General features: G+C 50.0%; 1 protein-coding gene across 1 annotated transcript in view; it reads left to right on the top strand.

The window, feature by feature from the left end:
- PIGQ (phosphatidylinositol glycan anchor biosynthesis class Q) overlaps positions 1-17,377 on the top strand; it is a 39,483-nt gene extending 22,106 nt beyond the window's left edge. The window contains exons 7-11 of the mRNA XM_069870158.1: positions 2,448-2,559; positions 4,755-4,835; positions 6,016-6,130; positions 10,010-10,071; positions 16,824-17,377. Coding sequence (XP_069726259.1) covers positions 2,448-2,559; positions 4,755-4,835; positions 6,016-6,130; positions 10,010-10,071; positions 16,824-16,976 — 523 coding nt within the window. The 3' untranslated portion in view covers positions 16,977-17,377. The remainder of the gene's footprint in view (positions 1-2,447; positions 2,560-4,754; positions 4,836-6,015; positions 6,131-10,009; positions 10,072-16,823) is intronic.
- The last annotated feature ends 5,824 nt before the right edge of the window (positions 17,378-23,201 follow it).

The following is a 23,201-nucleotide window of genomic DNA, read 5'->3' as shown; positions in this document are numbered from 1 at the left end:
GGACAGTCTCCTCCGAACACCTCTAACGACTGGAATTTCTGTTTGGGGCTGTGAGGAATGGCCTTGCTCCTCCTAATTGTGCAGAGTGGAAATGGGAAAAGCATTTTCTCAGCTGATTAGTTTTCCCTTGTGAGCTGCGGGGAGCCATCCTCCCCGCCTCGGCTGTTTCTAAGGAGTGGAGAGCAGCTATTTGTTATCTCTCCACTGGCACCAAACACCCCTGCTGTGCCAGGTGCCCCGTGGAGAGCAGTAACCCCCATCAACATAGCCACCACAACACCTCGTGTTCCTGCAGCTGGTGGAAGAGTTTGCTGACTGAGGTGCTGGTGAAGCCCAAGGTTCCCTTCTGAAACAAACCACAGGGTGAAACGAGAGCAGGCAAGTCTGTGCAGGCAGCCAGGGAGGGTGGAGCGCGTGCTGCGGCAGGAACACCCATTTGGTGCCCTGTCATGGAGTGTGGGGAACATGTGTTCTCTTTCAGAGCCACTAAGCAAATGTGTACTGACTTGGAGGAGTTGTCCTGGGTGCTCTTCTGCCTAGGTATTGGGGCTCTAAGCTGTGCCTGCCAGTCTGGGGTCACCCTGCCAATTCCTTGAAGCAGTTGGTGTTCCTCAAACCAGATTCTTATTCAAGAAAAGACCCCTTGCCTTTGCTTTCACAACACTGCCTTGAAATCTGAGCAGCCTCTGCGCCTTAACTAGGCTGGTTAACCAGCCTGGCTTTTGTAGCTCATGCTTTCTCAGGCTCTGTTTGGCCCCACAGGCTGGTTATGTCCCCTTTCTCTACATCCCTGCAGTAAGTTTGCAGATGTCACTAAGCTGGGAGGAAGTGTCGATCTGCTTGAGGGCAGGGGGGCTCTACAGAGGCATGTGAACAGGCTGGGTCCATGCGCTGAGACCAGCAGCGTGAGGTTCAACAAGGCCAAGTGCCGAGTCTTGCACTTGTGGCACAAGGACCCCGTGCAGCTCCAGACTTGGGGAAGAGCATCTGGAAAGCCGCCTGGCAGAGAAGAACCTGGGAGTGTTGGTTGACAGCAGCTGAACATGAGCCAGCAGTGGCCCAGGTGGCCAAGAAGGCCAACAGCATCTTGGCTTGTATAAGAAACAGCGTGGCCAGCAGGCCCAGGGAAGAGATTGTGCCCCTGGATTTAGCACTGGTGAGGCCGCACTTCGAATCCTGGGTTCAGTTTTCGGCCCCTCACTACAAGAAAGAACTTGAGGGGCTGGAGCAAGTCCAGAGAAGGGAACGGAACTGGGGAAGGGGCTGGAGAACAAGGGTTGTGAGGAGTGGCTGGGGGAGCTGTTTAGCCTAGAGAAGTGGAGTCTGAGGGGAGACCTCATCACTGTCTACAACTGCCTGAAAGGAGGTTGTAGAGACGTGGGTTGCTGGTCTCATCTTCCAAGTGGCAGGCAATAGGACGAGAGGATGGCCTCAAGCTGCACCAGGGCAGATTCAGGTGAGACATCAGAAAGAATTTCTTCCCTGAAAGGGTTCTCAGGCACTGGAATGGCTGCCCAGGGCAGCATTGAGTCGCCATTCCTGGAGGTATTTAAAAGACGAGTAGATGAGGTGCTTAGGGATATGGTTTAGTAGTAGATAAGGACGGTTAGACTTGATGTTCTCAAAGATCTTTTCCAGCCTAGCGATTCTATGATTCCATGTTGGACATTGCTGCCCAGGGCTCTTTGTGCCTCTTCTCCATGCCAGGGCCTCTTTCTTCCTCTGTTATTCTATAGGTGTGTCTGTTTCCCACTCCTTTTCACCCCAAGCTTCTTGCACTGTTGCCATTTTTCTGTGAGGGACATGTCTCCATGTGTCGTAGCACCGAGTTGTGAAAGCCTAAAGAGAGGATGCGGAAAGGTTGCCACCAGCCATTTAGTTGCTCTCTTCCCACTCTTAGGGATTTTGGAAGCAGGATTTACTAAAGAAGGCGCAGGGGCTCCAGTCCTCACCCTGGCCTCTTGGTGCCGTGGAGGCAAAATTGAATTGCATTGACTCAAGTGTGAGGGGTGAAACCTTGGCTGCTCCTGTCGTGGAAGGGGTGTGAAGCAAGGGAATGGGGCAGATCTAAACTGGAAAGACAGAGGTGAGCTGGGGCGAATGAGCTTGCTGCTGCTTCTGCTGCAGGGAAGGTGGTGGCATGTGGCTGGTGATTGCTGCTGTTCGCAGAGCCCCCCTCCAGCAGCACTTGCTACTTCCCGTATGCCAGCGTCTTCATCAGCAAGAGAGAAATGGAGAGCCTTGCTACAGCCTGGCTGCCTGTGCCCAAGTACAGTTGACTGAGCAATTCGTACTTTATCTGCGTTATTCTCACACTGATTTCTTTTGCCGCCCTGAGTTCTGCGGCATCGGTAAGTGGGTGGGTGCAGGGTGCAGCGATGACAGCTGTTTTGTGTTGAAGCTTGGGAATTCACAGTTCTGATGCACAGTATCTTCTCTTTGCTCAGGCTCTACTGCTTGAAGATTTATGGCCTGTCATCCCTCTGGCGCTTGTTCCGTGGGAAGAAGTGGAATGTCCTCCGGCAGCGGGTGGATTCCTGCTCCTATGACTTGGACCAGGTAGTGCTGCGGTGCCAGGGCCTCACTGCAGGACACTGCCTATGGGCAATGCAATCCTGTCCTGCTGAGCTAATTGTGGAATCACAGAACGGTTTGGGCTTGAAGGGCCCTCAAAGCCTATCCAGTCCCACCCCTGCCACGGGCAGGGACACCTCCCACTGCATCAGGTTGCGCAAAGCCCTGTCCAACCTGGCCTTGAAACCCTCCAGGGATGGGGCAGCCACCACTGCTCTGGGCAACCTGAGCCAGGACCTCCCCACCCTCACAGCAAAACATTTCTTCCTAAGATCTCATCTCCTTCTCCCCTCTTTCAGCTGAAAACCATTCCCCCTCGTCCTATCCCTGCACTCCCTGATCAAGAGCCCCTCCCCAGCTTTCCTGGAGCCCCTTTCAGTACTGGAAGCTGCTCTGAGGTCTCCCCAGATCCTTCTCTTCTCCAGGCTGAATAATTTTGAGAGAGGAGCCAAGGAAGGCTCTATGGTATCCAGACAAGTGTGTTCCACAGTGCTTTGCAGCCGTGGCTCTTCAGCCAAGCATTCGGGCTCCGCTGCACTGCAGCACCCCTGCAATTCTCTGCATGTTCAAGGGGCCTCAGTCTGGCAAGTGCTGTGCACCTGAAGGCAGCTGGTGAGCTTCAGTGGGTGCTGCAGATGCTCGCAGCTCCTGGAGCCGCATTGGGTATGGGGGAGGGAGGCGGTGTAAAAGTGATGCCCAGCAGTGTTGCCACAGTAACAGCCATGCCAGCGTTTCTATTAAAAGGCCCTGTTCCATTCACGCTGCGCTGGAGCCTGGCCCACACGTTCTCTCTTAAGCAGCAGAGGCAGTTTTCTGTCCAACGCTGTAAGCTCTTTTTGATTTCTGAAATGCCACGCAGAAGTTCAGCAGAGCCTGAATGACTCCACACAGGCAGCTGCAAACATCACTAAAATAACACAGTAATATTGGGTAACTTCCAAGGCCAGTGCCTCTCTCTTGATAATCTCAAACTTCTTACGCCACAGTAGAGGAGTTGTTTTCCTGTTTCTTTGATGATGGAAAAGAGCCTTCGTGCCAGCAAAGCAGTTTACGTCAGGGCTCAGTCCTTCTGTGCTTTGAGGAGAATTGGTTTCACACTTCAGGCTTCGTTCTGCTCCTCCAGAGGCCTGTGGGAATGAAGTTGTTGGCCTGGGTGGGAACAGAGATTCAAAGCAGACCTTAAAAGGCTTCTGGAGATGTTAGGAAACTGCAGCAGAGTGACGGGCGGGGAGAAACAACTACTGTGAAGAGAATTGGTTGGGGAATGCTCTATTTCTGGTTGCGTGAGTGAAGCTGGGCTGTGGGTCCTCCTCTGTGACAAGCCTGTTGAGGTTATTGTCTTTCATAATAAACCACGGCCAGGATCTCTTTTTGCCAAAACAGCAAAAGCCCTGTGGCCTCTGCGTGCTGGAAGTGGTGACTGAAAACTGAAGAGTCACATCGCTGTTTGTCACAGCTCCGCATTTCTTCCAGTTGGAATTAGTTAGACTCACACCAACTGGGCTGGCCCAGAGTAAAAATAACTTTTCCTGTGGGCAGTGGAGTTAATGACACCTGTTTTCCTATGGATTTTCCTCCCTCATCCTCTGAATATTGCTCCCCCCACCCCAGTAACTCCAGCTTCTCTCTCTTTCCCTGTTCCCCACCAAGAAAGTCATGCGCTGGAGTGGCTGCTGTTCCTGGGAATGTTTATCAATCACATTTTGTCAGCTTTTCCCCTTGTTCTGCTAAAACAAGGAAGAGATAAAGTACTTCTCACTTCTCTGTAAAATCTCCTACCAAATTCCTACTTCTTTGTACCCTTCCACCTTTCCCCGGTAAAAACTGACCAATGGCTTTAAAACTTGTGTGGATGGAGAGGGGACAAATAATCTGATCCTGTCCGTCCTGTTTCATGAGGAAGCTGCCCTGAAAGAGGAGGTCCTGAGTGTTGTCTGTAAAGGAAAAACGTGCTGTCAGAATCCAGCTTATTTACCTATCCAGCTAATTAGCTTTATTCCTAATAAGTAGCCTTCTAAAAAGGTACTAAAAATATTCAAGGTAACAGCATTATGCACAGAGAAAGTAAAAAAAATAAATAAAATAAAGCCTTGCAGACTTTCACCATCTCACAGTTTTCCTATGGTTTTATTTTATTTTATGCTCTGCTAATGATTGTTTGTGTTTCCTTTCTCCCCTAGTTATTTATTGGCACTTTGCTGTTTACAATCCTGCTGTTCCTCCTGCCTACGACTGCGCTGTATTATTTGGTGTTTACTCTGGTAAGACTCAGCCCTCTAAGACAGTGAGAGAGAAAAAAAAAGGGTTCCTTGTTCTTGACTGTCATCCGCAAAGAAAATAAAAATTTGCCTCAGTGTCCCAGGAGGGTTTCGCACACAGCCCGTGTGGGCCAAGGAAGTGGAATTCAGGATACAATTAGACATTAGGATGGAATTCTTCACAATGAGGGTGGGGAGGCCCTGGCCCAGGTTGCCCAGAGCAGTGGTGGCTGCCCCATTCCTGGAGGGGTTCAAGGCCAGGTTGGATGGGGCTTGGAGCCCCTGATCCAGCGGGAGGTGTCCCTGCCCATGGCAGTGGATGGAACTGGATGGGCTTTGAGGTCCCTTCCAAGCCAAACCATTCTGTGATTCTATGATACATGTTTGTGTTCCTCCAAAGGGAATTCCCAGCGAATCCCAGTCAGCGGGACAAGCTGTTCCCCTGTCTTTGACTCAGAAGTCATTTCCATCCCCTGTCTGGAGTGACAGCCTTTCTAGTTTGATCCGGAACATTTGTCACAAGCAATGACCTCTGTTTAGCAGGGTCTGCTCAGAGGGCTGGACTTCCTTATTTGTCTTTTCTTCCCCCAACATGCCCAGTCCTCTCTGAGCCCTGCCTGGAGCAAAGTTTTCCATAGACAGTGGCCATCACATGGCTTCAACATCTTTTTTTGAGCCCTCTCTTTTCAGATAAGCTTGGCAGCAAAACTAAATGCAGCCTGACAAAAGGAGGTGCTTTAGTCACAAGGGACAGAAAACACAGGTCAGGAAGCTCTTTTCTGACTGCTTTGCTCTCGCTTAGGTGCTCTCTGTGGGGTTTCTTCAGGCAGAAATCAGCTCCTGCAGTTCTCTGTAAGAGAATAATTTACGTTCAGTGATACGTAGTGATGGGGTTTACTGGAAAGGGAAGCCTGTATAGACCATGGACATTGAAACTGGAATAGCTCTTGTGTCCTTGCAGGTCACAGCCTCTCCAACCGTAGGAGTTTCATTTCAATTGCGCCCCTAAGCTAAGACTGTCTAGGATCCTCATGCCGGATCTGGATGCCCCGCACTTGTAGACATCAAACCCCTTCGGAGGCTTAGTTTAGCACACAACAATGTCTGATTGCAGAGCTCATGAATTTCAAGTGTTGCAGCCCCTGTTTCTCCAAGGTTTTCTTATTGAACTGTTTCTCTGCAGCTCCGTTTGCTGGTGGTGATCGTGCAAGGCCTGATACACTTGCTAGTTGACCTGATTGACTCTCTGCCTCTTTATTCAATCATTCTTCGGCTCTGCAGATCCTACAGACTCGCAGGTAAGTCCTTCAGCACTGCACGTGCAGAAGGTCCAGGATTTTGCATTATGCATTGAATTTTGATGCAGTGGGTAGTGGCTTCTGAATGGAAAGATGCAGGGAGGCAGGAAAGAACCCAAGGCTCAGGTTGTGTAGTTATCCATCGCATTAACCAGTTATTGCAAGGAATGGGATGGGGATGGCAATGGAAAGGAATTTGATGCTGAAGCAGAATCAGGAGCACCTTTACAAAGCCTGTGGCAATGAAAAGTGGCGTCCGAACAAGCATCGTATAAATGAGTACATCCTTTGCTTCCAGTTCTAGTGTACCAGCTCAGGTAAAGCTTCTGAACGCTAAACAAGCTGTTAACCTTGTGGGTTGGGCTCTGGAACAAACCAGATTACAAAAATTACAGAAACACTTGGAAAACCTGTAAGTTTTGTACAGTTTCAAAGGGCTGGAACTACAGTGGCTGTGAGATAGTGGAGCTACTTCAGTTTTGTGCTGGCTTGACTAACTGAAGACCTGAGCTGAGGCGTTCGGGTTAATTTCAGAGCTCTGGACAGATTTCAGATCATTTTTCTCTTTTTGAGACTGATGTGTCCCCATTTTGAAGCGAGTCATTGTTTTTCCACTTCTGGTAACTGTTGGCATCGGAATAAAGGGTCGTTTTAAAGGGGTTTAACTGTCTACAGCTGTAGTTTGTGTAGTTAAAATCAAGCAGGTTGGTTCACTCCCATCAGTTTACAGACCATGCTGCAGGGACTTTAAATATAAGAAAGAGCTTGATCGTCACTGAACCAAGGCTTATCATCAAATGCAAAGAAAGCATGAAGCAACCAGCACCAGCATTATCTGTTGGAGCAGTGCCAGGCTCGATTTTGGGAAGGTAGAGCTGAGCCTTGTTACCAGCTGTGTTGCCTGTGCATGGGTGTCTTCAGGGGGTCCCTATGAATTTCCTGGCAGAGACTCCCTAAACCCTTCAGAGCTTGCTTTGTAGGGCAGGAGATGCTGCTGAAGAAAACCGACCCAATAGACAGTGGGTCATAGGGCAGACAGAAATCTCATTTTCACGGAGAGATGTAAGGCTATATATTCCCATCAGTCTCAGATTATTCCTCCTCAGCTTTGTTCTGCCTTCCGCAGGGTGATCAGCATCCATCCAGGCAGAGGTTTCTCTCCACAACTGAGCTTGTTACCTGACTTTGTTTGCTGTTTGTTTGCTCCTCTTTAATGTTTAAAGAAGAGAGAGCCTAGAGAAAAGAAGGCTCCGAGGAGACTAATTTAAAGCAGCCTTTCAGTACTGAAAGGGTCTCTAGGAAAGCTGGGGAGGGGCTTTTGATCAGGGAGTGAAGGGAGAGGGCAAGGGGGAACGGTTTTCAGTGGAAAAAGGGGAGATTGAGGTGAGATTTCAGGAAGAAATGTTTTGCTATGAGGGTGGGGAGGCCCTGACCTAGGTTGCCCAGAGCAGTAGTGGCTGCCCCACCCCTGGAGGTGTTCAAGGCCAGGTTGGATGGGGCTTGGAACCCCTGATCCAGTGGGAGGTGTCCCTGCCCATGGCAGGGGGTGGAACTGGATGGGCTTTGAGGTCCTTTCCAATCCAAACCATTCTATGAAGAAAGAGAACACAGAGATGCTGTGCTGCCTGCAAGATGAAGAGGTGTCTTTAAGAATTTCTACAGCCTGTGTTCCTGCCCCAGCACACAAACGTGTGATTGGAATGGTAACAGATGGAGCAGTTGAATCAAATTCAAAGGACTTCAGAGTACACATCACTTGATGTCCTCACTGCTGAGGTTTTGCCTCCCTTTTCAGACTAAGAATTTGAATAAGACATCCTCTGGCATATGTTACAGCAGCTGATTTTACAGGCACCAGCAAGATGGTTCCCCCAACAGAAATAGCTTCCCTGTCAGCAGGGGCTAGGGCAGTGTTTCAGTTCACCTCAGTTCAGTCATGACATGTGGCCTCCAAGTTCTTTAACTCAGTTTCTGAATCGATAAAGCATCGTATTGATAAAGCCTAGGTCAGGGTAGATGGACAATCCATCCACGCACAAGAAACAAAAGATGAGAAACATCAAAAGCACATCAGAATTGAAACACTTTGGAATTCAAAAAGCCTTTTACAAATGTGTCAAAGCTGGCATCCTCTCTGTGAGAGTTCTGGTTCCCAGTGTCAGCTCAAGGGATGCCACCATGGTTGGGTTGGATACAGTCATGTCGGTTTAAAGTGTGAAGGCAGGTACAGCAGAGGAGTTCATGGGTCTTGAACTCTGCCCACGCATGGTTGCCAACATGCTGCTTGATCGTGCACAGGGCACTTCAGTTTCTCTGTACTTCTCTTTCACTTTTCCCTCATATGGAGATCACAAACTTTGCAGCAGATTTTGTTGTGGTTCTGTAGGGGTGTAGGAGTTGCCATAGAGTCCCGGAATGGTTTGGGTTGGAAGGGACCTCAGAGTCCATCCAGTTCCACCCCCTACCATGGGCAGGGACACCTCCCACAGGATCAGGGTGCCCAAGGCCCAAATCCAACCTGGCCTTGAACACCTCCAGGGATAAGGCAGCCACCGCTGCTCTGGGCAACCTGGGCCAGGGCTTCCGCACTCTCATCATGAAGATTTTCTTCCTCATGTCTAATCTAAATCTTCCTCCTTTCCTGCCTGGAAAGCTGTTCCTGGAACAGATTGGACGCTTCCTTTTAGCAAAGCTCAGGGAATCACACTGAACGCTTCTTGTCATCCAGCACATCCACTTATTGAGTCCTGGGGCACTCAAACATCTTTTTGAAGCCATCGGGGAAGCCCCTGTTTCAATGTAACCCAGCAAAACACAGATAAATCTTTCATGTCTGATAGAAAAAAGACTTTGTGATTTGGGGAAGCACTTGAAACCAGCGCTGTCTGCAGGACAAGAGGTGTTCTTTCCCAGAAGGAGCAAAATGTGTAATTTGAATTAATTCAAAGCTTGAGGAAAAAGAGAAAATGTTTTGGTTTTTTAAATGTGTTAGAATCACACAGGTACTATAGTGATAGGGCTTACACGGCGGACGAGTTTTATTTCTGTTTGTACCCCTGAGCCACTGTTCGTCTGTGTCAGATCACATCAATACTCTTACCTCATCTTCTTACCTGTAGAAGGGAGTAATAGGGGCCCATGTGGCTGGAACAGGTTTGCAGAAGATGGATTGGTTTTGTTTCTATGAAGTGATTTGAGGTCTTTCAAAGGGTAAAACCTCGCTAGTCCTGTGTTTGAAACTTTGCATTGAGTGTTGGTGTGCAGCAGGTCACCGTTGGAATCCAAACTCTTTCCTATTTATCTTTGATGTGTTTGGAACATAGCAAGTCCAAGAGGAGGTATAAAAGCGGCAGATTTGGTGGGGTTGATGGTGTGTTAAAAACATGAATGTGGGGGTTAACAGGCAGCAATTGCTTTGAAGTGTCTTTAATGCCTCCAGGCCAGCCACTTCCCTCCCTTAGTCTGAAAGAGGGAGAGATTTGGGCTCCTGCTGTAACATAAACACTGGTTAAAGGTGAGTTCTCTGCCTGCTGTTAATGTGGTGTTCCATTCTGGTGGAAGTCTGGGAGAAGAGAAAGATTTTCCTCCAGTCTGGCTGTCTGATTCCTAGGATTTATTTGCTTCAGGACTGTTTTCAAGCTGGAAGTCAGAGGGCTGCTCTTAATGGAACCTAAGAGAAACACATTGTTTGTTGTTCCTCTTCAAACCACAACGGAGCGAATCTGAACCTCCTGCTGAAAATACAGAAGGATTCACAAATCAGAAAGGGCTGAAGCCTCAGTTTCTAGGAAATGGGTGCTTGACCAACAGAGCTGAACAGCAAATGCCATGGGCTTTTCTCCCAAATGGAACTGATTTCCTTGGTTTGTTTCGTTTCAGCTGGTGTGAAGTTCAGAGTCCTTGAGCAGCAGGATGGAAAACCTCTTCGACTCCTGATGCAGGTAAAAACCCCTTATGCCCTCCTCCGTGGCATTTCCTGCTGCTGGCTCCCCTCAGACTGACCTCAGATCCTTTTCAGCTGGAGCAGCTCTGGGACCAGGTCTGCTGAAAGTCCCCTCCTAAATATCAGCTGTGAAACAATGGAACAAGGGAAACGCCTTTCACATTGCAGTGCCTGGCTGTTGCTTTCTCTTCTTTTTAATACCTTGCTCGAGTCCTGCCTTTAGAGAAAATGGCAGCGTCCAGTGTGGAAATGTGAAAGAGAGGAGTAACATGGAGCTCTGTTACTTCTGGAATTAAGACTTCACCTCTTTATCACTTTGCTTCCTGCTCTGTGCAGCTTCACTGTAATCATTGCTGAGCACTGAGAGAAGCAAAAGGTGGCTGCTAAACCCCCCAGAATGAAGGACAGTGAAGGACTTGCAAAAGGTGTTCTCCAGATGTGCTGAAGAGTCTTCGTGGCTCCATGGTGCTGGCAGGATGAGCGTGTGGGCTAGTCAAGAGAGGGAAGGGCCTCCTGGTTTCTCCTGAGTTGCTCTGGTGAGATGCATAGGAAAAGGTTCCCTTTGCTTCTGTAACCCCGTGTTTCCATGCTCTGTCATCAGAGATACTACATCAGAGATACTAAAGGGGATTTTTTTCTGAGAAGAAACAGTGTGATTCTCCCTCTCTACTGTGCTCTGGTGAGATCCCACCTGGAGCCCCATGTCCAGTTCTGAAATCCTGACATAAAAAGAATATGGAACTGTTGGAACAGGTCTAGAGGAGACCATGGAGGTGATCCGAGGGCTGGAGAACCTTCCATATGAGGCCGGTCTGGGAGACTTGGGGTTGTTCAGCCTGGAGAAGAGAAGGCTCTGGGAGACCTTAGAGCAGATTCCAGTACTGAAAGGGGCTCCAGGAAAGCTGGGGAGGAGCTTTTCACAGGGGCCTGGAGTAACAGGACGAGGGGGAATGGCTTTAGCTTGAAAGGAGGAAGATTTAGATTAGACATTAGGAAGAAATTCTTCATGATGAGGGTGGTGAGGCCCTGGCCCAGGTTACCCAGAAGAGCGCTGGCTGCCCCATCCCTGGAGATATAGGTGTCCTTGCCCATGGAAGGGGGTGGAACTGGATGGGCTTTAAGGTGTGTTCTCACCCAAGCCATTTTATGATTCAACGGTAGCAGGGGAGTGCTTGGAATCTGCAAGGAGTGTATTGAATTTATACACAACTCTTGGACACTGGGGGAGTGCATGGGAAGGAATTAATTGCATCTTCCCTGTCCTCTTGCTCTTTCTACTACCCATCTGACCCCAGCCCTGTTTCAGTAGAGATCAGATCAGCTCGGAGGCAGCACACCAGCTAGTAGCGATTCCAGAGGGAATCCCTTCAGTGATGGCTTCTCAGGCAGAACTGGCAGTTCCTAAGCATGCTGGCCTCTCAGTTCCTGTGGTTCAGTAGGGTAAGAATCAAAATCTGTCATTCTCTGTGGCCAGAAGACTCCATAGAAAGGAAACCGAGCACCAAAGAAGAGACACAGGAGCTGCTGAGCAGGGAATTTGTGTGTTTGTGAGATGAGGTGGATGGCTTCTCCAGAGGAAAAAGATCGTGACTTAGAGAGCAGAGGCAGTGAGTCATATGAATATGATGAATTTTCCTTGGACCGCTGCGGAAAGATCCTTCTGCTATCTAGAGGATAGCATAAGTCATCATCTGCAGAGGTGGAAGTGCTTTAGTGGATGTCTCTCTTGGCCTTCTGTTCAAATAATCATGAGCAGAGAGTCCATAAAGGCACTTTCTTGTTTTCTTTTTTGCTGGTGGAAATGAAAAATGGGCTTGTGTCAGTAATTCTGCTGAATACACCACTTTCTGATAGGTCTTTTGAGATGATGATCTAAAAGCCTGTTTTTAAGTGATGTGTTAAAATCCTTTTTTGTGCTATGTGATGCTGTCCCTCTCTAGAAGTGCCCGGTGGCTCTGTCCCCACCCAGCGTGGCAGCCTTCGGAGCCTCCAGAGCCTCCAGAGCCATATTGCAGGGAAGCAGGCGGGCGTGCGTGGAACTGTGCCCAAAGCACTTTCAGCTCGGGGTGGCTGGGACATTCCCCACTGTCCTTTGGGGCACTGGTAATGGATCCGGAATCAATAACGCTGGGGCTGAGCAGTCGCTTTCACCTTGTGGTTCAGCCAACCGGCTATTTTTTATTTTTAAGATAGAATGCAAAGTCCAGACCCAGGCAGCCGGAGGGCGGGGGATGGTATTTCCATTCCAAATGCTACTTAATTTTCTCCAGGCAGTCTTACATAGGTCAGTATTTTCATTAGCGGTTACAATCATTTATTCTGGTGTACAAGAAGAAATCTTTCTGGCAGGGAGGCTCAGCTGAACTGATAGCCCAGGGAGAGGACATGGTGAGTTTGATTCATCTGTCGACCTTCTGCTAGGAGAGTCATCTTCCACAGCAATTGGTTTGAAAGGGGTTAAGCGAAAGAAGAAAAGGGAATGGATCCATTGTAAAACAAAGGATATATGTTACAGCAGGGTATATTACGGCTTTGGACACAGAAATTGCATAAAAGTAGCTCATATTACTGCTTACCTAATGAACGGTTGTTTTTGGTTTATCACAGAATCATAGAATGATTTGGGTTGGAAGGGACATCAAAGTCCATCAAGTCCCACCCCCTGCCATGGGCAGGGACACCTCTCACTGGATCAGGGGCTCCAAGCCCCATCCAACCTGACCTTGAACACCTCCAGGGATGGGGCAGCCACCACTGCTCTGGGCAACCTGGGCCAGGGCCTTGCCGCCCTAATCATGAAGAATTTCTTCCTAATGTCTAATGGAAATCTTCCCTCTCCCAATCTAAAGCCATTCCTCCTCATCCTATCACTCCAGGCTCTTGTGAAAATTCCCTTCCCAGCTTTCCTGGAGCCTCTTTCAGTACTGGAAGCTGCTTTACAATCTTCCTGGAGCCTTCTTTTCTCCAGGCTGAACAACTCCAACTCTCTCAGTCTGTCTTCATAGCAGAGGTTCTTCAGCACTTGGATCATCTTCGTGGCCTCCTCTGGATCTGTTCCAACAGTTGCATGTCCTTCTTATGTCAGGGATTCCAGAACTGGACATGGGGCTCCAGGTGGGATCTCGCTAGAGTGGAGCAGAGGGGCAGAATCCCTTCCTTCGCCGAGCTGGCCACGTTGCCTTTGATGCAGCCCAGGACATGGTTGGCCTTCTGGGCTGTGAGTGCACATCCCGGGCTCAGTGTGCAGTTCTGCTTGTTTGTTCCCATTTACATAGGAGAGGCAGGGGCCTACCTTGCACTGGGCATAACGCTGTCTCCTGTTAGTTCTCAGCAGACACGCATCACCACCCACTCTCACTGCTGCCTAGGGATGGTCTCCAGTGAGCCATGTTCTGTCCAAACCTTCCAGCCCACGCAGTGAGTAGTCAAAGGTCTGCGCACCTCTCTGGTACAGCAGCAGCTCCTGTCCTCCCCCAGCATGTTTCCACTTCCAACATCGTGGTTTACCTGCAGCTGAGGAAACAGGCAGAAAGATGTCTCAGGTTTGACTGGTGGTTGGTTTGGGGCAGGTTTCTTGGGTCTTTTTTCCTCTTTTTCCCTGTTATAGCTAACTGTCTGTGCTCACAATGTGATGAGGTTCGTTGGAGTCATGCAGAACATCCCATCAAGGCTGTGGTCGCTCCTTTGCCTTTAGGCTGTAGGATCTGTTTGACATGTGAGTTGTGTGAGTTTGGGTCAGACATCCCTCAGGTGTGAGCTCCGCTCTCCCCTGTCTGGTACCAATGTTCATTTTGATTGTGTTCAGAACTAGCGGCCTGTGAATCTCTTTGGAACTACTTAGTATCTGCTAACGAGTCAGTGTTCCACAGCCGGACTGCACGGGGTCTGGCTGTTCCGTGCCTTCCCTCAGCCTGCGTGAGCTGCTGCCCTGGCCTTTCACCCAAACCTCAAAGGTTTGCTTCTGCATAGGGGCATTTTCTCCTCCTGCTTCAGCAACGTTGTACTTTGAAACTAATTTGATAAAAGGTTTCCAGGATTAGTTCTAAAGAAGGCTGCTTGATCGCCCTTTCCCAGAGCTCCATCTTTGTAGGCAGTTGGAGTTCATCCTCCCTCTCTCCTTGGGCACTGGACAGCTGGAGCAAACTGGTGGTGCAGGCAAACTCTCAGAAAACTGGTTGCTCTGCAGTGGACAAAAGAAATATTCAGCTTTTGACAAAGTACCGACTGTCCGCGTGTGGTTTGCTGTCTCTCTTTCCTTTTTGTGGCTGGATTTTCTGCTGTAAATTATAGTCTGCTTTCATGCAGCTCCTTGCTTGGTTCCAGCATAGCTGGGCCTTTTCACTAGATGAGGATGTCCTTCCATTTCTGCCCACTTCCCAAGCTTCCTCTGGCTCTGTAAGTCTCCCTGCCTCGGCATCTCTCATGGTCTCTTTTTTGAGATCTGCCGTTTCTGTGCATTTGAGTCTTTTGGAATCAATCGATTGCTGTGCATCCTTGTCATGTATCAAATCTTGGCCAGGCTGGACTTGATCTGTCTCTGTACCCTGCAATACTTCACTGGAGTGAGATTTCCCAAGGTTTACATGCTTCGCTTGCCCCTTGTTAGCTGGACTAAGACATCTCTCTGCCTCCCACATCTTCCAGAAGGTCAGTACAGAAGCTTTGTGGCCATAATTGGAGGCCATGAGCATTTGTAGGCAGAAACTCCAAATGTGGTCATTCTTGGGATGGTGATGAAAATCAAAATAAAAAATATTATCTCAGCCAAGGAGACTTAATTTAAAATGGTAACAGGCAGCTTTCCAAGGCACTTTGTGGTGTGCATCCTGTTCTGCCGGGACTCGATTCCGCTGGGTGGATATGGGATTATATCAGGGTTAGCTTGAAGCCCAGCTGTGTGCTGAGGGCTTAGCACATTAGAGCAGCAGGCCTGTAAGAGATATGGCTCAGCTGGCACAGGATGGAGGAGTTCCTGGAGCCACAGTGCAGCCCGATGGAGCGTTGGGGTCTGTAGAATCTGTTTGACGCGTGAGCTGTGTGAGTTTGGGTCAGACATCACTCAGATGTAAACTCTGCTCTTCTGTTTCTCATACCCTGTCTCTCCAGCCACTCCAGCTCCTCACCCAACAAGGCGGCAGTTCCACAGCCTCTCAAATTCTGCTGCTGTTTGCGTCTGCCTCTCTTCTTGAAAATGATTCTAGGAATACTCCCTGCCAGCCTTAATTGGTTACTGTTTTGGGATGTAGAAGGCTGAACACCCTTAACAATCCAGTGAGGGATTCTGATGCTCCGAGAGTGGCAGCTTTGATGTTTGAACAGAGGCCAGTGCTGTGCAGGATTTGCCCTTGCCCTCTCTAGCTGCTTGTGTTTCTTCCAGGCCTGTCAGTCTGACCTCAGTGCCAGGGAAAGTCATGGAACAGGTGATCTTGAGTGCTATCATGAAGCACATGCAAGAGAACCGGGTGATCAGGCCCAGTCAACACGGGTTCACAAAAGGCAGGTCTTGCCAAACTAACCTGATCGCCTTCTATGACAAAGTGACTCGGCTACTGGATGAGGGAAAGGCTGTGGATGTATCTTCCTGGACTTCAGTAAAGCCTTTGACACAGTTTCTCACAGCATTCTGCTTGAGAAACTGTCACCTCTGGCCTGGAAAGGCGCACACTCTCCTGTGTGGAAAACTGCTTGGCTGGCCAGGCCCAGAGAGTGGTGGGAAATGGAGTTAACTCCAGCTGGAGGCCAGTTACAAGTGGTGTCCCCAGGGCTCAGTGCTGGGTCCAGCCCTGTTCAATGTCTTTATCAATGACCTGGATGAGGGCATCGAGTGCACCCTTAGCAAGTTTGCAGACAACGGTGGAAGTGTGGATCTGCTGGAGGGTCAGGAGGCTCCAAAGAGATCTGAACAGGCTGGGCAGATCTCTGGACCGCTGGGCAGAGTCCAATGGCAGGAGATTTAACAAGGCCAAATGCCGGGTCCTGCGCTTGGGGCAGAACAACCCTGAGCAGCTCCAGACTAGGAGAAGTCTGGCTGGGAAGCTGCCTGGAGGAGAAGGACCTGGGGGTGTTGGTTGACAGCGACGGAACATGAGCCAGCAGTGGCCCAGGTGGCCAAGAAGGCCAATGGCATCTTGGCTTGGATCAGAAATGGCGTGACCAGCAGGTCCAGGGAGGTTCTTCTCCCTCTGGACTCGGCACTGGTGAGACCGCTCCTTGAATCCTGTGTTCAGTTCTGGGCCCCTCACCACAAGAAGGATGTTGAGGCTCTGGAGCGAGTCCAGAGAAGAGCAACAAAGCTGGTGAAGAGGCTGGAGAACAGGCCTTATGAGGAGTGGCTGAGAGAGCTGGGGGTGTTTATCCTGGAGAAGAGGAGGCTGAGGGGAGACCTCATTGCTCTCTCCAACTACCTGAAAGGAGGTTGTGGAGAGGAGGGTGCTGGCCTCTTCTCCCAAGTGACAGGAGACAGGATGAGAGGAAATGGCCTCCAGCTCCACCAGGGGAGGTTCAGGCTGGACATTAGGAAAAAAATTTTCCTGGAAAGGGTCATTGGGCACTGGCAGAGGCTGCCCAGGGAGGGGGTTGAGTCACCTTCCCTGGAGGGGTTTAAGGCCCGGGTGGACAAGGTGCTAAGGGGCATGGTTTAGTGTTTGATAGGAATGGTTGGACTCGATGATCCGGTGGGTCTCTTCCAACCTGGTGATTCTATGATTCCTACAGCACATTTTCGTCACTGCTCTCCTTCTTCCTTCACAGATCAACCCTCTCTCATATGGCAGCGTGGTACAGACGTACAGGCTGCCAACCTACAGCTGTTACCCCAAGGATTCCTGGTCGTCGCTCTGCAAGAAGCTGTTCCTTGGAGAGCTGATCTACCCCTGGAAACACAAAGGGGAGAAGCAGGACTGAAGGCAGCAAAGAGCTTGAAAGACTTGGTCAGAAAAACATATTGAATCCTAATGCTTTTGGACCAAAGGATCTCAGAGCACGCAGCTGCTGGATCCCTTTCATTACATTTTGGTTACATGTGGGGGGCCGAATTTTTAAAGGCAAGTATTTTTACACATTATTTTTCCACTTTCCCCTGTGCTGTGTTTGTGTAACCTGTGAATGATTATTTCTGAAGCAAAAGGTTCAACCCCTCATTGCCTCATGAAGCCAGCATTTGCTAATGGAGGCGGTACCTCCCAAAGGGTTTGGTGATGTGTAGATCCTCCAGGTGAACTCCCAGGGCTGTATAAAACCAGCCTTTCGGCTGTTCAGTGTCACAATCATAGAATCCTTGGTTGGAAAAGATATTTGAGATCATTGAGTCCAACTGTATCTGTCCAGTGCTAAACCAGATCCTAACCAGATCCTGAACTAGACCCAGGCACCTTGTCTGTCTGTCTTTTTAATATCTCCAAGGATGGACACTCAACCACCTCCCTGGGCAGTCATTCCAGTGCCTGAGAACCCTTTCTGTGAAAAAATTATTCCTGATGTCCATTCCAAACCTCCCCTGGCACAACTTGAGGCCATTTTCTCTCATCCTATCACCTGTCACCAGGGAGAAGAGACTAACACCCACCTTTCTACAATCTCCTCTCAGGCAGTTGTAGAGAGCGATAAGGTTTCCCCTCAGCCTCCTCTTCTCTGGGATAAACAACCCCAGGTCCCTCAGCCGCTCCTCATAAGGAGATGCATTCTGCCAAAGGGTATTTTGGAGCTTTTATGCTTCAGCCTTCAAGCCAGCTGATGAAAACCAAGACGGAGGATCAGCTTGTGGAGTCACACTTTGGACCCGTCCACTGGGGTTGTCTGGGTTCATAGGAGATTTGTTCTTTTGCTTTCAGGTGGACTTGGATTCACCCCCACTGCAGCACCAGAGGAGGTGTTAAGCATAGAACCAGCAGGGCTGGAGGTGCAGAAACACCAACTGCTGTACAATTGTGCCTATGTGGTCTCATCTATGTTTTTTTTTCAACAGCAAAGAGTGTTTTGGGGAGTGCTGAGCCCTGAGCTGACACCAGAGCTGAAGCGCAGCACACAGCCTCAGCCCCCAGGCTGAGCCGTGGCAGTTGAGAGCTCTGGGCTCTCCCAAAGCTTGAGGTTTCTTTGCTTTGTTGCAATGTAAGGCGAACGTGGCTGTGCTGAGCCCCGCTCTGGCTGGCGTCTCTGCCAGATGACCGCAGCAGCCTGGCTGCTCACCCAGCTCAGGGCGGCGTGTGCTGCGCTCCCTGCCAGGGCCAGAACATCTCTGTTTCTCAGAGACCAGGGCAGAGCCTCATCGTGGGGTGCCTCGTCTCTTGTGCTTTCTGATAGTCAAGGACTAGGAATGGTTGGACTCGATGATCCAGTGGGTCTTTTCCAACCCGGTGATTCTATGATTCTATGACTTTTTAAAGTTATCTCAGATACGAGGCATTTAAATCCATTTCTGTCCCCAAAACTGTAGACATGTATCTCCTACGAGAGCTTTCCTGCCTTGCTTCCACAGTGCAGGAGTGCTCGGGTTTTGCGTGTCCCAGTCTGATTGCATGCTCTTTGGGATTTGAGTCTTCTCTTCCCTTCCTGGGGATGTTTTCTCTGTGCACACGAGTGTGATGTCCCTTTCGGTTGTTGTGTGGATGTTAGGCAGGAGTAGTAAGCTGCTTCCAGGCGTGCCAGCTCTGCTCACCCCAGCTGAAGGTTTTAGCGTCACCATAACCTGCTGTCACTTTTCACGCCCAAAGTGACTGCATGAAATGGGAGGTGAGAGGTGGGCTGGATCCTGCCCTGTTCTCTGACTGTTTAAGGAACTGGGGGTGGAGGAGGAGGAATGGGAGGAGGAGGAATGGGAGGATGCGTTGTGGCTGCATGGAAGGTTGTCTGCATGTTCGAGTGGGAGAAGGTGGAGGGGAGGCAAGGAGCCGCAGCAGGGTGCCCTTTCATAGAATCATAGAATCACCAGGTTGGAAAACACCCACCGGATCATCGAGTCCAACCATTCTCATCAATCACTAAACCATGTCCCTCAGCACCTCATCCACCCATCCCTTAAAACCCCTCCAGGGAAGGTGACTCAACCCCCTCCCTGGGCAGCCTCTGCCAGTGACCAATGACACTTTCTGTGAAAAATTTTTTCTTAATGTCCAGCCTGAACCTCCCCTGGCTGAGCTGGAGGCCATTCCCTCTCATCCTGTCCCCTGTCACTTGGGGGAGGAGCCCAGCTCCCTCCTCTCCACAACCTCCTTTCAGGTAGTTGTAGAGAGCAATGAGGTCTCCCCTCAGCCTCCTCTTCTCCAGGATAAACACCCCCAGCTCTCTCAGCTGCTCCTCATAAGGCCTGTTCTCCAGCCCCCTCACCAGCTTTGTTGCTCTTCTCTGGACTCACTCCAGGGCCTCAACATCCTTCTTGTGGTGAGGGGCCCAGACCTGAACACAGGATTCGAGGGGCAGTCTCACCAGTGCCGATTCCAGAGGGAGAAGAATCTCCCTGGACCTGCCTTCAGTCAGCACTTGCACTGGCAGGATACGAGTGTCCTACTCCAGCCCTGTGTTTCATCTTTGTACTTGGAGAGGTCACAGCAGAGAAGGGATTATGGCCCCAGGAACATAGGCTGCTTCAAGATGTCTCTGGTGAGATGTTTGGTTTATCTGTACCTGCGAAAAGCCTCTTGTGGTGCAGCCGCTGCCTATTCAGTCACAGCTTAAGCAGGAGAAAAGGAAGCTCTGGGCAGGTCCAGACATTCCTGAGCAGAGGAATCAAGGAGCTGCCCAGAGAGCCTTCAATGTCCTTGAGGACATTGTGGAGGGAGGCAGTGTTACACGTTCACTGCTACTGAGAGGAGATGTCCTCTTACGTTAATCCAGGGGAAAAGGGCACATCACTGAAGAAAGCAGGCATGGCAAAGCCCCACCACCACCACTGCGGACTCGGAGTGGAACATTACCAGATGCTTGAACTGAGGAGACAGATCTTTGTTGTTCTTTCACAATCAGTGCTCCAAATTCTTGTACAAATACAGTACCTTCTTGTTGTGGAATATCGATGCCCAAGTATTGCTCTCCTCTCCAGATGTGTGTGACTCCAGGTTGTGATCTGCCAAGTGGATGGATGCTCTGAATGATGTTTCTCACTTCAGCTTAAGTCAGAGGCAGGGAGCCCCATCCTTACCTTGTGGTCAGCAGAGGGATTTGCACTTCACCTCCCTCTCATGTTTTCACTGCAGCTACTAAATGAAATTCCTCCTGCTTCCTCCCATGCCTGCATAGTTTGGGTTATTAACTGCAGTGAGAAACTTCATTATTTTTGGTTTTGTGAAAATAATGTTCCTAAATATCCTGGCTTTCAAAATCTTTCTGAGACCAAACAGCTCGCAATGGTCCTGATCATGGTTGTCATCGGATCAGAGAATGGACTGGGTAGGAAGGGACCTCAAAGCCCATCCCATTCCACCCCCTGCCATGGGCAGGGACACCTCACTCTGCTTCAGGGGCTCCAAGCCCCATCCAACCTGGCCTTGAACACCTCCAGGGATGGGGCAGCCACCACTGCTCTGGGCAACCTGGGCCAGGGCCTCCCCGCCCTCATCATGAAGAATTTCTTCCTAATATCTAATGTAAATCTTCCTCCCTCCAATTTAAAGCCATTCCCCCCTCATCCTGTCACTCCAGGCCTTTGTAAACAACCCCTCCCCAGCTTTCCTGGAGCCCCTTTCCAGTACTGGCAGGGCCACTATGAGGCCTCCCTGGAGCCTTCTCTTCTCCAGGCTGAACAACCCCAACACTCTCAGCCCGTACTTTGGGACTGAGTGACCCGAAAGCCCCAGAGACAGCACAGAGCCATGAAAAGCAGATGTGACCTTCTTGTTGGGAACCTGCCATATGAGACCTTTGATTGCTGGATCTAGTTACTGAAGGCTCGTATTGACTCCTGGGATGGTGAAATAACAAACGGAGCAAAAAGCTCCTCCTCAGACCCAAGAGCTGGAATCTTCTGTGATGCAGAGGACCTTGAGTCACTCAGCTGGTAGACAACAGCCCCCCGTGGGTGCAGTTCTCCTGTCAGGCAGAACCCATGCCTGGGATTTGTTTCTCACACTTGTTGTTCTCCCTGCCCATGATGATGTCCAAGCCTGTGAGTTTCTTCTGCTGGACATTTGCCATGGATCTCCTCTCCCTTCCGAGTCACTGCGGTGGAATATTCTCCCACACCCTCTTCCGATTCTGCGCGGAGACATCACAACAACTCAGCAGACATCCTGCTTGGGAACATTTGACCTTATGTCATCTCTCTAATTAGAAGCTGGGATCAGCATCATCTTCCACAGCAGCACAGACTGGCCTAGCGCTGGCATTTCCTCGAGGAAGTGCCTGCTGGTAAGGGTCTGGCTCTCAGTTTATCAGATCCATGTTGTCCACATCAGTCCTTGAAGGAGTAGCTCAAAATTCCAGATCCTCTCTGATTCCCACCACCACCCCTTGCAGCTGGCACCAAGCAGGCTTTGCCAGCCACCATTCAGTGTCATCTTGCAGAGTTTTTTTTAATAGAATCATAGAATCATAGAATGATTTGAGTTGGAAGGAGCCTTAAGGATCATCTAATTCCAACCCCCCTGCCATGGGCAGTGGCACCTCCCACTAAACCAGGCTGCGCAAGGACCCATCCAACCTGGCCTGTAGCATTTCCAGGGATGGAGCAGCCACAACCTCCCTGAGCAATCTGAGCCAGGGCCTCCCCACCCTTATTGTGAAGATTTTCCTCCTTATGTCTAGTCTAAACCTGCCTCTTTCCAGTTTAAAGCCATTCCCCCTTATCCTATCACCACAAGCCTTTGTAAACAGCCCCTTCCCAGCTTTCTTGTAGCCCCTTCAGGTACTGGAAGGTCACTCTAAGGTCTCCTTGAAGCCTTCTCTTCTCCAGGCTGAACAACCCCAACTCTCTCAGCCTGTCCTCATACGGGAGGTGCTCCAGCCCTTGGATCATCCTTGTAGCCTCCTCTGGACCCGTTCCAACAGCTCCATCTCCTTCTTATGTTGAGGGTTCCAGAACTGGACACAATACTCCAGGCGAGGTCTCACAAGAGAGGAACAGACTGGGCAGAATCCCCTCCCTCACCCTGCTGGCCACGCTGCTTTGGATGCAGCCCAGGACACGGTTGGTTTCTGGGCTGCGAGCACACGTTACCGGTTCATGCTGAGCTTCCCCTCAATCAGCAGCCCCAAGTCCTTCTCCTCAGGGCTGCTCTCAGTCACGTCATCGCATTAATACTGCATTCCATTATTATTATTTCTCCCACCTTACAGTTCCCAGCGCCGACACAGCCCTCAGGTCGCCTCTACACGTGGGCATGGGGTTTGTGCAGGGAAATGTGACTCGCTGCCTGCAGAGCTCCATCCCAGAGAGAAACTGCCTTTGAGAAATACTTTCCTTTCCCAACCAGAGGAGCGTGTGGCAATGCTGGGAGGAGATCTCAGTAATTACTGCTCTGAAGGCGCTAGTTATGGTTTGGGGAGTTTTCGCTGCCTGTGCAGCTGGACTGTGCCTCATTCTGCTGGCACGTGTACCATCAGGCCCACACGTCTGTATAATCTATTCGTTGACTTCCACTCTCAGTACCTTGAGGCAGGAAAATCTCCTGCTTTGTTGTCACGCAGGTAGTGAGTTGCTTTCCTCCTGCCCTGCGCTGCCTGATCCTGCTGCCACACCACCATCTTCTTGCTTTGCTCCAGCCCTTAGTGCTTTCCTCTCTATACCTAGACCTGCTGACTACACCACCACAGAATCACAAACTAGGTGAGTTTGAAAAGGGCCTCTCAGGACCATGGGGTCCTACCCCCCTGCTCAAGCAGAGCCACCCAAAGCCAGTTGCCCAGGACTGTGTCCACATGCTTTTTGAATATCTCCTGGGATGGAGACTCCACCACCTCTCTGGATAACCTATGCCGGTGCTTGGTTACCTTCAGAGTGAAAAAAGTATTTCCCGATCTAAAGACAGAATTTGATGAGTTTCAATTCATGCCTCTTGTCCTGTCATCGTCTTATGCTGCACTAGGAGACACCACAACTCAAACCTCTTCAGTGAGCAGAAAGATTTGCAGTCCTGTGTCATCTCTGTTCCCAAGCAGTTGTGTTCACGGACTGCTCGACCATTCCTTTGGCTTCTTGCG

This window comes from Phaenicophaeus curvirostris, chromosome 16 (genome assembly GCF_032191515.1).
Source record: "Phaenicophaeus curvirostris isolate KB17595 chromosome 16, BPBGC_Pcur_1.0, whole genome shotgun sequence".
Lineage (NCBI taxonomy): Eukaryota > Metazoa > Chordata > Aves > Cuculiformes > Cuculidae > Phaenicophaeus > Phaenicophaeus curvirostris.
The sequence above is the reverse complement of the archived record's forward strand: the minus strand, read 5'-3'. Positions and strand labels throughout refer to the sequence as shown.